The sequence below is a fragment of the Pyricularia pennisetigena genome, assembly GCF_004337985.1.
Source record: "Pyricularia pennisetigena strain Br36 chromosome 4 map unlocalized Pyricularia_pennisetigena_Br36_Scf_6, whole genome shotgun sequence".
NCBI classification, from domain to species: Eukaryota; Fungi; Ascomycota; class Sordariomycetes; order Magnaporthales; family Pyriculariaceae; genus Pyricularia; species Pyricularia pennisetigena.
The window spans coordinates 1,948,323-1,961,284 of NW_021940918.1; the positions used below are offsets into that span (position 1 = coordinate 1,948,323).

Here is a 12,962-nt window from a genome sequence, read left to right on the forward strand (position 1 = left end):
AAAAAAAAAAAGAGACAATGTTGCAGCCCGACATGACCCCAGATTTACCAGAGAGGCGGCAGCTTACAGTACAGCAAGACAAAGGGGACTTTTGCTTTCCAGGAGTTTTGTTGTGGTTTGTTGGAGAGGCAACGAACGGCCCAGCCGTTTGAAGGAGAGCGGCTCGCGGGTCGGTACCAACCTAGATCTGGTTCGTGGTCGGACGAGTCAACATGAACGAGGATGAAAAGCGCTGCAGGGACAAGGCAGGAAAGCGCTGCAGGGACGGGATTATATCTCAAACACAGATCATATTGCAAGGTCATGAACTGCACTGCACTGCACGTCTGAACACTGTATAGGACGAGTCAAGCCCGGAAGCAAAGCAAATGTAGTACAGCAAAGCACAGCACCGAAAGGACGGAGAGTCTTTCCGAGAATGGTCAGTGCAGCGAACATCCGTGAGTGCATCGCCTCTCCTACCCAGCAGCGCTCAGTCAAACAATGACAGCGAACGTGGGAGAGTAGAGTAGAGATCTAGACCATAGTTTAGACTACCCAAACACCAACAAAATCTTCAAGAGGGATCATGCGCCCGAGAGTGTTTCGCATGGGATGAGACTAGACCTCTCTTGGGTGCATACTTACACATGCATACATACCTACCTACATACATACATACATACATACCTGAATGGCTGGCGCGCTTGCTGCCCTCACAAATTTCAGCCCTAGTCCAGCCAAACCCAAAAAAACTGTCGACTGGCCGGTCGCTGGCACGGTCACCACCGACACCGAGGATCCGCTGGCCACGACGCGCTAACGTGTCTAGCCTGGCTGGTAGGAGCCGACGGTTCGCTCCTAGAGGGGGGGTGGCACTGTGGCAAGCACATTCATCAGTGTCAAGCCACTCGGGGCGAGGAGCCGATTTCAAGGCTGAGCAAGCCAGGTTTCGGGGTTCTGGCCAGGGCTATTAGCGAGCACCGGCTTGATTATCTTTTTTTTTTTTTTTATTCTTTTTTTTTCCTTTGTTGCTGGCGGCCTACCCGCCAGGTCAAAACATTATCCGCCTCGCCAAGGCGTACCCCCTCCCCTAAGAGCCTAGCTAGCATTCGCCACAGAAAAGAACACCAGAGTCGATCCACATGCATAGCAGAACCAAGGGCGAGGGCGATCATAAGGGGTGGTCATTGCTTGCCGTGAAGAAGCATTAATACCTACCTGTTACTTTATTGTTTTGCGGGGGTGTATGTGTGAAAGCATTTTATTTTATTCTTTTTTTTATTTTACTTTATTTTTTTTGCTCACAAAAACAAGTAAAGCAAACTCCCTCCTTCTTTTCTTCTTGACGCAACCATTTGCCACTTTTGCTATTTTCATTGTCACTAGTCACCGATTCTATCAACACAGCAAAACCCCTCATCCCGTTTTTCGAGTTATTCCAAAGACTATTAACAAAGGCCCGGCCCTCTCCTCATCCGGCCAGCTGGTCCTGACCTTGCTATTTCATCATCGAGACTCTACTCCATCTTTTGTCGCTTTCATCCACCTAGTCTGTAACCATCTTCGGTTCATCTCGGTCGATTAGAGTTCATCACAGTTATTCACCTTTTTTTTTTTCCAGCTCACATCACACGCACCAACAACAACAACCCCCAACCTACCGGGCCAGTTCCCCCGAGGCAAAAAAGAAGACTAGACACCAAAAAGATATGGAGGCAAACGCACAAGAGCTGGTGCTCATCACGGGTGCTACCGGCCACGTCGGGTCGACAACCTTGGCCCACCTCATCCGGGCTGGTTACAACGTCCGCGCCGTGGTGCGCTCCGAGGCCAAGTCTGCACAGCTGCTGGCCAGGCCGTCGATCCAAAAGGCCATCAAGCACAGCCGCAGGGTGAGCAACAGGTACCGCAGCCAGCTCACCACCACCACCAGCACCAGCCAGCTCTCCTTCGTCGTCGTGCCCGACATCACGGCCCCGGGCGCCTACGACGATGCAGTGGTCGGCGCCACGCTCGTCGTCCACATCGCCAGCCCCCTCGTCACCGCCGACACGGTCCCACTCTCCAAGCACGAGGAGTACTTCCTCAGGCCGGCCGTGCGCGGCACGCTCGGACTGCTCGAGGCCGCCCGGGCCGCGGGGACCGTGAGGCGCGTGGTCGTCACATCGTCCATCGTCTCGCTCGTCCCCGTCGACAGGATGGAGGGCAACCTGAGCCCCGAGGAGGCGCGGTCCCTGCCGCCCGTCCAGCCGACCGACAGGGTGCGGGACTCAGACGGGCCCTACACGTCCGAGTTCGCCGCCTACCACGGGTCCAAGGTGGCCTCGCTGGCGCACGCCGAGGAGTGGGTGGCGCGGGAGCGGCCGGGCTTCGACGTCGTCTACCTGCACCCGAGCTTCGTGCTGGGGCACAACGACGCGGCGACCACGCCGGCGCAGGCCCTCAAGGGCACCAACGCCGTCGTGCTGGCCATGCTGCTGGGCCAGAGCTTCGGTCCGTACGCCGGCGCCACCGTCCACGTCGAGGACGTCGCGCGGGCGCACGTCGCCGCCCTGGCCGTCGACCGGGTCCCCGGCAACCAGAGCTACATCTTGTCCGGCCCGAGGCCGACGACGTGGAACGACGCCAAGGAGATCGTCCAGCGGAGGTTCCCCGAGGCCATCAAGAGCAGGATGCTTGTCACGAGGGGCAGCGTCGGCACCACGTACCTACCTTTCGACGTCTCCTTGACCGAAGAGACGTTTGGCTTTGAGTTCACCTCGTTCGAGGAGCAGGTGGTCAGCACAGTCGGACAGTTTATCGAGTTGAGAATGCAACAAAAGGCCGCCGCTTCGAGGAAAAGCGCAGCGGTCCGGGCGAGGGAGACTCTGCCATCGGTTCGGGCAAACGCCTGAGTTTGGAATTGAGAGGGCTTGGTTGGACAGATGGCGTTATTTTGGAGTTATGTCATTACGACGGACGGATTTTGGACGGATTCTCTCGCTGAATTTTCTTTTGTCCCTTTTTTTTCTTCTTTTCTTTTCCTTTGTCAGGTTTCGGCTGGCTCTGAGCTGTGTCCTCAAGCTGGACAAAAGTGTATTCACCATATAGCATTTAGCATACTTAGTAAGATACCCAATGATAAAACGGGCGAGATTGTAATGCCTTTTTTAAAAACAAGTTTTTACTTAGCTCCGATACTTTGTGGTAACAATTACCCTTACTGGTGAAACAATCTAAGAAAACACATTGTGTGGGTGGGACTTTTTAAGCTGGCTGATCACTAATGCGATTGATGCTTGATAAGCATTCCCCCCCTATGCTTGCCTGCTGTCATCCAATCTTGGGTTACTCTCCCGACGGATATTACACAAAGTCTTTGAGTATTATTGTTTCTGCAAACCACAAGATGGGATAAACACCATGACGTTATCGGGGAAACCTCCACCCGCGCGGGGGAGAGGGAATATGTAGGAAGAGGGTCCCCGCTCAAGCGATGGCGGGGAAGCTTAAACATGGCTCCGGTTGGAGCACACTCCGAATCTCGGAGACAGCATTTAAAAAACCCACCTACCTATGTTGACGATACCTTTGTTTGTCAATTGATCCATGGCGACTATATTTTGTGATTTGTCAGCCTTGAGAACCATCACTGCAGTTCCTCTCCGTCAGATTTCTGTCCAAACACGCTGTAAACCAACTCACCTTTCCATAAAGAATCTCCACCACAAATCCATCCGAACCGCTACCCCTCCTCCCCTTCACAGACCAGACACACTCACCACCACACCACTCCCAAGACCACCAGCACCCCGCTCCAGGACCATGGCCACGATGCGCGCCGTAGCATTCGACAAGACGGGCGACTCGTCCGTCCTGTCTCTGCGCGACGACATTCCCAAGCCCACGCCCAACGCCTCCCAGATCCTCGTCAAGGTGGAGTGGCACGGCATCAACTTCATCGACACGTACATGAGGACGGGGCTGTACCAGATGGCGACGCCGCCGCCGCACGTGTCGGGCACCGAGGGCGCCGGCATCGTCGAGGCCGTGGGCGCCGAGGTCCCCGCCGACTACGGCCTCAAGGTGGGCGACCGCGTCGCCTTTATGAAGTCGCCATCGGCCGCCGAGTACGCGGCCGTGTCGCCCAACCTCTGCTTCAAGCTGCCCGACGGCGTGTCGACCAAGGACGGCGCCGCCATCCTCCTGCAGGGCCTGACGGCCTGGACGCTGGTGCGGGACGCGCACGAGGTCAAGCCCGGCGAGGTCGTGCTGGTGCAGGCCGCCGCCGGCGGCACCGGCGGCCTCGTCGTGCAGATGTGCAAGCACCTGGGCGCCACCGTCATCGGCACCGTGTCGACCGACGACAAGGCCAAGCTGGCCAGGGAGCACGGCTGCGACCACGTCGTCGTCTACACGCGCGACGACGTGCTCAAGGCCGTCAACGAGATCACCCACGACCTGGGCTGCCACGCCGTCTTCAGCGGCGTCGGCAAGGCCACCTTTGAGCAGGACCTGGCCGCCACCAGGAGGAAGGGGTCCTTCATCACCTTTGGCAACGCGTCCGGCGCCGTCGAGCCCTTCAGCCTGTTCAAGCTCACCGCCAGGAACGTCAGGCTGATGCGCCCTACGCTCTTCAACTTTGTCGCCACCAGGGAGGAGTGGGAGGCGCGCTGCAAGGAGCTGTTCGACCTCTTGGCCAAGGGTGTCGTCAAGACGCACATCGGCGCCGTCTACGACCTCGCCGAGGTGGCCAAGGCCCAGGACGATCTGACCGGGAAAAAGACGGTCGGAAAGCTGCTGGTCAAGGTTACCAAGGATTAAAAAGTTTGGCTATTTTGACTTTTACTTTCTGTACTCCAGCCCCGGCTTAGGGTCTCTTCATGTGCTTTCATTAAGCTCTCTGTGGTATACTTTTAGTCAATAACATTTGCTTTGAACTTTCCCACCACCCAGCAGACGTGAGCCCGCATCGAGAGCTGATACGTTAATTGTTGCATTTCTTTTAGGGGCCCCATCTCCCAACCACTAAGCACGCTCTATCATTATGCCGCCTCTTAGGAAACCACCGCCCATGCCCAACCCAGTCATGATTACATTACTCGTCACACACCCATTGCCGAGCTTCCGTGGCAAAATCTAGGCAAATGGCCACCAAGCAAGCTCGGAGAGGTAGCCTGTGATGAGCTTGCCGTGCTGGATCATGTGGTCGTACGAGAGCTTGTCGGTGGTATCGTTGATGGTGTGGATGTAAGGGTTGTGGTTGCCGAAAGGAGTCTCAAAGACAAACGTCGATGGGTATCCAGCGCGAGTGGCCGATCCGTGGTCCGAGCAGGCGTAGCCACAGGTTGACTCCTCGTAGGGGATATCGGTGTACTGCAGATTGCTCTTGTTAGTCACCTGTTTATTATGAATGGAGACTGCAGTCAAGCGATGCCAATCCAAAAAAAAAAAAAAAAAAAAAAAAAAAAAAAAAAAAAAAAAAAAAAAAAAAAAAAAAAAGCCAAAACTTACGCCGTCAATGACAAGCTTCATAAAGTTGACCAGATCAGGGTCCGTAAAGTCCGTGATCAGTCCGAAGCGCTCACGGCCGTCGCGGCCAATATAACCAGTCATGTCCTGTTGCAGCATTGCAACGACGTTGCGGTTGAACTGGCGGTACGTGTTGAAAATGTCTTGGCTGCCAAGCAAACCAGCCTCCTCCGCTGCGTACCAGTGGAACTCCATCGTGTTGAGGAGCTGGCCGGCCTTGACGCGCGGGTCCAGGAGGAATACGCGCAGGGCTTCGAAGATGGTGGCTGAGGCAGACGCATCGTCATCTGATACGACAATCATTAGCAATTTCGTCCTATGTTTCAGAACACAGCCCACAGTGACTGGATCAAGACCAATGACGCAATACTAACCGGCTCCTGGTTGACGGCCGTTACGGTCACCAGACACAATCGAGTCGGCGTGGCCTCCCACGACGACGGTACGGGCCTCACGGCCGGGAAGGGTGACGACAATGCTGGGCTGCACCCACGCGTTGTGGCGAACCAGGCGGATGTTGGCGCCGGGGACGTTGGCGGCGTCCAGGACGGCCTTGATCTGGTCGTGGAGCCACTCGACAGACTCGCGGCCAGTCTCCGACATGTAGTAGCGGTTGAAAAAGGAAGAATAGCGCTCGACAGTGGCCTGGATCCTCTCCTTGTCGAGCTTGCCGATGAGCTTGGTGGCGTTGCACTTTTGCGTCAGCGTCTTGGGGTAGGGGACCGCTGCGATGCGCCTCTGCAGGTCCTCAGCCATGGCGTTGGGAGCCTCCTTCCACTCGGTGATGTCGAAGAAGTGAACGCGGTTCTATAGACGGTCAGAAACGTGGTAAAACACATGATGGCGTTTGGAAAATACCAGTAAACGAGGCAAAACTTACGTCCATCATGGCCAGCTTCTCCTCCTCAGTCACCTCGATCGTCACACCAGGGGCCGTCTCCAAGGTGTACATCTTGGCATCTGCGCGCCTGAAGATGGTCCTGGCGGCAGTGCGCGGGAGCGAAGTGGGAGGCACACCGCAGGCATTGACCGTGGTAACGGCCAGGGCCGCAAGAAGAGCACTTGTAACCTTCATCTTGACGTCGTTTCTTGATCTCCCCGGAAAGCCTCAAAATTTAATGTGAAGCTGAACTTTGACGTGCTGGCGCAGTGTTTTGCCGAGCAAGCTACTGACGGCGGCAAGGTCCCGAGAAGGTGTCTAAAGGACAGAAAACCTTTTGGATCACTGGCTTGAGAGTGAGCAGCAAGACAAAGGGTCGGACGATGCTGACCCAAGCAGACGGAACAAAGGCAGAGAGGCCCTTTTAATATCTGGTAAAGGGCCTGCACTGGATGCTAGATTATAACAACAACCCGGACCGAGCTGCCAACCCACCTTCTAGATACAGGAATCTCCAGGAAGCATGATGCTTACTTTGTGGGGGGCGTCACCGTAGCGTAGCTAGGGGGACGTACCACTGAGCAGGGACCCATGTCTGTTCTCCAAGAGTTCTCCGCACAGCGGCTGGTTTACACCGAAAGATTTCATCCAAACATGGTGTCGGTTGCTTTTTTAACGGTTGGTTGCTTGAAAACGGAAGCTCATGTCTTGCGTTTATACGTAAGCACAGGCGAAGGATCGCCCTCTAAAAGAGCAGCTTGGATTGAATGATTTTGACCCTTGGAAAATCCCAATTGGCTGCCTGGAATTTTCGGAAGCTGCAAGGCACCACCAGGCTATGTTGGGTACAAGCAGCACCGCAGCGGGTAATTGCCCGATATGGTTCAACCGAGAAAGGTAGAGAGAAAGTAAAAAAAAAAAAAAGAAAAGAAAAAAAAAAACCAAGATCCAACCACTAAAGGAAGCGAATTCTTGAAATGATTATATTCTGCGACCAAAGTTCGTCTTGCTCGTTTCTGTTTTAGTGGAAGTTTACTGTTGTTTGGGATTCCCGTGTTGGCTTCGCATGAAAACCTCTACCAATATTGGCAAATTAAAATAAATTAGGGGGTTTCTGGAGTATTACCTTTAAAGAGAGCAGCAAGTAAATAGTAGCACCTCGGCTTTGTCGGAATCCATCATTGTAGAATTCAACCACTTGCTGCTGTTGGTACTCAATCAGGAAGGTGACGTTCTGCCAAGCGCATCTGCCAAGGGAACACTGGCTGTGTGCTGGACATCGCCTAAAGGCCAAGTCTGTGCCGAGAAGTAACTTCGTACCCAAAACACAGCTCGAGTCCGTTACGAATCGACCTTCTGATCTGGGTTAAGGTTGATAGCCTGGGATGCTGCAGTCTGTCATGTAACACTTGGGCTGTCATTTCCATAACGTCGGACGAGTATTGTGATGTGACTATGTACGAGGAGGGGAAAAGGCACGTGACTTAATCCCTTCTTTTTCCCTTGGGTCTCCACATAGTTTTTGACGCTGGCAGTTACCTGTGGTGCAGGTAGCGGTGCAGATGCTGTATTGACAGGTAGGTACGTGCGTGGATAAGGTACCCATTTATTCATGTGCTACTAGCAGGGTTCAAAAGTGGTCAGGATAACCAACCGTTCGTTCATCGGAAATCATGAAGTGATCGCTAATCAGTTTGGCGCTAAAATCAATCCATGTCCAACGTTTAAGGCTCTATCTACTATTACCCTTATGGTAGACAACATCTCAGCCTAGTTAAGTTTCGTTAATACCTTAATCACACGTTCGGTGTGCAAGACTTTGAAAAAGGATGTTTGCGCAGCTGCAAAACGGACAGCGCTGTGCGAGTGCAGCTGGATATAGCGCACAATGCAAAATTATTTCACTGTGGTTGCAGTCTAGGCCCGCAAGTTGTTCATCACAATATCGGGTGGCCTCCCAGCTCGGCAATTTTCCGGTGCAAAAATAAAGAATGTCCTTATTTTCTTCCCTTTTTGATGATTATTACCATGTGATGCAAAACAGATCCAGCTTCATGATACCCAAACAGTATGCACATCGCCCATACCCTTGCCCCTCAGTTTCGGAGATAATCTAACATCTAATCTAGTCTAGTCTTGGTCGGCTAGACACTACCACAAGTTGGAGATGTGCAGAAGCATGCAGAACAGTGGACTTTTTTTTTTGGTTTCTCAACGACCAGTTGTTTTGCGTGCATTGCAAACAAAATATGCATATGGGCGTGGATGTGGAGCGTCCAGCGTCTTTGCAGACGCTACTGCAGGGGAAAACTTTTTTTTTTCTTCCAAATAAAGCCCCTCTAAGTCCTGCCTCCTTTGCGAGGCTCGATAGTCGTCAGCGTGCTTCTTCAACAACAAAGTCTCTGCGACCAAAGAAACGTAGAGCAACGCTGTCAAGGGCAGCAGCTTTCGGTCATTGACCATGTCTGCAAATCTGGTTACCACCCAGAATTTGCTGAGCCTTGCTGGTCTATGGCTCGCATACCAACTTCTCAAGGCTCTCTACAATGTTTCGCCGTTTCATCCATTGGCTCATATTCCCGGGCCCAGGCTCGCCGCAGCGACATATCTTCCCGAATTTTACTACGACGTGATCCTTTTTGGTCGATATACCCACCAAATCAAGGACATGCACCGCAAATATGGGCCTATTGTCCGCATAAATCCAAACGAGATACATTGTAATGACTTTAAATTTTCCGACGACATTTATGCTGCGGGCGGCCGGAAGCGGGATAAGCCACAACATCAGATAAACGGCGCAGTGTAAGTGCAGAAACGGGAGGCCCAGGTCTCACTCCCCCGCAAGCCATCACTAACAGCCATGATTTGTGTTATCGATACATAGTCTTGGAAAATCTGGCTTTGGCACTCGCGATCATGACTTGCATCGCACTCGGAGGATACCTCTCGCCAAATTCTTCTCGCGAGCCATGATAACGAAACTGGAGGGCGACATGCACGGGCTTGTCCAGAAACTATGCGATAAGCTGCTTGCCGAGTCCGGCAAAAAGGAGCCGGTCGACATCACCGTGGCCTATAGCTGTTTCACCTCGGATGCCATCTCTGGCTACTGCTTTGGTGAAAGCTTTGGGTTTTTGGAGCAGGAAGGATGGTATCCCAACTTTCGCGATCCCACGGCCGCTACTTTAAGGGTCGCCTTCTTCCTCCGCTTCTTTCCTTGGGCCGCATCTCTCTTGGTGATCGGTCATTGGTTGATCAACTTCTTGCCCGCGGACATAGCTCTTCTCATTCAAGTTATGCAGATCGACATGCCCATCCGGGTGATAAAGACAAAAACCGACCTCGACGCAGGGATACAATACAAGCGCCCGACCGTGTTCGGGTCTCTGCTGCATTCGGAACTGGAGCAGTCTGAAAAGGAGCCGCAACGCTTGGCCGACGAGGCTGGGGCCGTGCTCGGGGCCGGTACCGAAACGGCCAGCTGGGCGCTCGCAGTCATCACCTTCCATTTGCTGTCGAAACCTCACCTCATGGAAAAGCTTCAGAGCGAGCTGCGCCAGGTCGTTGACAGCAACAACCCCAAGACCCTCCCTCCCTGGTCCGTGTTGGAGACCCTGCCGTACATGAACGCGGTCATCCAGGAGGGCCTGCGACTTTCGTATGGCGTGTCTGCGCGGACCGCTCGCGTCGCGACGCAGGAGGACCTGGTCTACCGTGGAACCTTTGACAAGAGCCCGGTCGAGTACGTGATCCCTCGCGGCTACGCCGTTGGCATGTCTGCCGTCATTGCGCATCACGACGAGAACGTATACCCCGAGTCGTACGAATTCGTCCCGGAACGGTGGCTGGATGGAAATAGCAAGAAAAGAGATGCCGAGCGCGCCAGTCTGTCCTTTTCCAAGGGGAGCAGGTCTTGTCCTGGCAAGAGGTGAGTCTATCTTTTTAAACGCCGCAGTTCCGTCTTTAGTCTTTCATATGCTGATTTTCTTTTTTTTTCCTTTTCTTGCAAATCCGCAGTCTGGCTCTTGCCGAGATGAACTTGGCATTGGCGGCACTCGCCATCCGTGTGTTCCCCCACGCTACTCTGTATGAGACCACATATGAGGATGTGGCATATGATCATGATATGTTCATCCCTAGGACCAAGCAGGGGAGCAAGGGTGTGAGGGTCAAGATCAACTAAGTCACGTTTGGCTAGCCAGCCATGAAAGTCGTCATGAAGAAATACTACAGGTACACAAACTAGCTAGGGCCAAACTCGGGAGGTCCTCTTGTCTTTCTCTCAGGCTACACCTTCTCACTTGTCTTTTTGTCCGGTCGTGGCTGATCGAGGCAGCTAAGCTCAAAAAATAAAAAGAAAATAAAAAAAAGCAAAACCCCTTGTATGGTTCACTTGAGGAAAGGCGAGCCGTAGTCGAACATTGCCGTCCATCCTCAATCTTAATTCATTCTTGTCACCTTCTACACAGTTGGGTACCATCTATGCCTCTAAGCTTGATACACCTACGTAGACCTCGAGACATTTGCTGTGACCTGCCGGTTATAAGTACATAGTCAGCTCTTTGAGCACGTGTGTAAGCTGCTCTCACAGCTTTTTTGAATAGAAGCGCTCTGACTGGGTGACTAATATGGACATCAAACATGAAATTATACCTTCCCAAGTTGTCAGATTTGTCTTGGTGCTGTCAAGTTCCCAATCCTCCTCCCCCCATCCCAACCCCTAGGTCCTTATATATGCCAAGTTCGGAAACTCTCATCCAGTGAAAAAAGGTTATTAATTTGCAAGCATAAGATGAATCAGGTTGCTACTAAGGACATAATATCGTAGATTAGTACTCGTCGGGAATGGGGTAGCATTATCACGCCTGACTTGAACCCGATCCCGGGGGCTGCCTTACCAACAAGCTACTAATAGCCTTCAATTTGGAAGGTCTAACGTTACAGCAATAGCTCCTAGACTTGGAGTCAAACGACTATTCTGTGGGAATGATCCGATGCCATAAAGACAAACCGCGTTGAGGAGCCTCTGACTTGCTCGCTTCAGGTCTACAAGCGATTCCCGGATAGTGACTGGAGTTCTACATACTGATCGTTTTCTTCCTTTCTATTTGCCTCAAAGATACCCAATGTGTTCCACTTGGCTAAAATCATCTACAGGACGGATTGAAGCACTCATACTCTGAGGACATGACAGCGTGAGATGTATCATGTTACAGCAAAGATAACATAAATCTCCATCAAGGATGCCGCCATGGGGCGCCCGATCTAAATGTTGGAATCGGCACGTCATGTATCTCATTCATTACGGTTTCCTGCCATGCATTCACAAAGACCATTTCAAATCGCCACAAACTCTCGAGGCCGTGCATCGTCAAGGTCGAGTGATTTGCATGCGGTTTTGCTACCTGGACACCAAATCACCTTCTGCTTCTACATTCTCGAGGCTCTAACGGACTCTTGCGTAGACATGGCTCTGTGAAAACCAGCGCTGGCCAGACCATCTAATCTGTGTATCCCGGTGTCATAGGTTAAAAGGTTTCCGTCTGGAGAATCATTTTAGACATGATTCAGAAGTCTTGTCCCATGGTAGAAGCCTTTGCCCTTGATATGGTGTCAGAGTATAAATGGAATAGCTAGAACTGGACCAAGTCTCTCGCTCTTTTTTTTTTCTCTGTTTAATCTTACTATCAAGAACTCCTGTTACCCACAAGTTAGAATGTAGTCACAACAAAGGCCACCATTTTACTAGGCCCAAGACCTGTGTGGCTCAGTTCTCAGCCTTACGGCAGTCGTGAATTATAACTGCCGGCATACTACCCGAACTATATCTGTGTTAGACTTTGCCGTTTGCTGAGGTGGCCCGGATGGGCAGTTACAGAACCGACTCTTGTCTTGCCCTCCGCCAATCTCCGCAAAATTTTTTACAAGCGCCGATATGCAATCGCGCATCATCCAGAGCAGCACGGAACCCACAGGTTCCTGGTGGCTTGTGGCTTGGAGGCGACGGAGGCAACAAACACGGGCAAAACATCCATGTATAGTGAGCGACTCGCCTGGTTTTGCCGAAGACAAGGAGTTTATCGGAAACCCAGATCACGATGCAAATCCTGTCAAGGTCGTTGAGGTCATACATATTCTCCAAGGATATCAATCAATGCAAAATCTTAATGACTATCCCTGAAGCTCAACCTCGGCCCGCTGCCGCCAAGATCAGCAACTCATGCGTCGCGGCCAGATTGACGTCATGCCGAGTAGGGCAGACATCCCGACTGGACTGGGGGTAGGTATCATTGACGAAGAATGAAGTTTGATTACCTGCAAGGCCGTTAAAATTCCCTTTTACGGAGCCCCTTTGCCAAAGCCGTGTTTGTTTTCTGTTGCACGCGTTCTTTCCCGAGCGATGACGACATGAATCTTGGCCACCGACAAACAAAAAAAAAAAAAAAAAAAAAAAAAAAAAAAAAACATAGGTGAATAGAAATATGTAGAGCTGAGGTACAAGTCGCCGCCTCTGATATCGATGGCTGCCTCCGTCATGGATCGAGCTGTATTTCCTGTGTGTAATAATGAGCCATAGATTTAATTT

The 12,962-nt window shown here is 52.1% G+C and overlaps 4 protein-coding genes across 4 annotated transcripts; 3 read left to right on the plus strand and 1 right to left on the minus strand.

Annotated features, from left to right (window-relative positions):
• Positions 1–1,691: 1,691 nt before the first annotated feature.
• On the plus strand, positions 1,692–2,876 carry PpBr36_06186 (uncharacterized protein; the record flags this gene model as incomplete). Its single annotated transcript, XM_029893333.1, has 1 exon — positions 1,692–2,876. One exon carries the CDS (start codon positions 1,692–1,694, stop codon positions 2,874–2,876), a length of 1,185 nt encoding a protein of 394 aa, XP_029745633.1.
• Positions 2,877–3,384: 508 nt separating this feature from the next.
• Positions 3,385–4,785, plus strand: PpBr36_06187 (uncharacterized protein; the record flags this gene model as incomplete). The annotated part of the gene is made up of 2 exons (XM_029893334.1): positions 3,385–3,431; positions 3,729–4,785. The coding sequence occupies 2 exons, from the start codon at positions 3,385–3,387 to the stop codon at positions 4,783–4,785; spliced, it is 1,104 nt and encodes a 367-aa protein (XP_029745632.1).
• Positions 4,786–5,100: 315 nt separating this feature from the next.
• PpBr36_06188 (uncharacterized protein) lies at positions 5,101–6,568 on the minus strand (the record flags this gene model as incomplete). Its single annotated transcript, XM_029893335.1, has 4 exons — positions 5,101–5,361; positions 5,476–5,780; positions 5,868–6,300; positions 6,374–6,568. The coding sequence occupies 4 exons, from the start codon at positions 6,566–6,568 to the stop codon at positions 5,101–5,103; spliced, it is 1,194 nt and encodes a 397-aa protein (XP_029745639.1).
• Positions 6,569–8,795: 2,227 nt separating this feature from the next.
• PpBr36_06189 (uncharacterized protein) lies at positions 8,796–10,559 on the plus strand (the record flags this gene model as incomplete). Its single annotated transcript, XM_029893336.1, has 3 exons — positions 8,796–9,178; positions 9,261–10,304; positions 10,394–10,559. Coding segments are annotated over 3 exons (1,593 nt in total), but the record flags the coding sequence as incomplete, so codon positions are not given.
• Between the last annotated feature and the right edge of the window lie 2,403 nt (positions 10,560–12,962).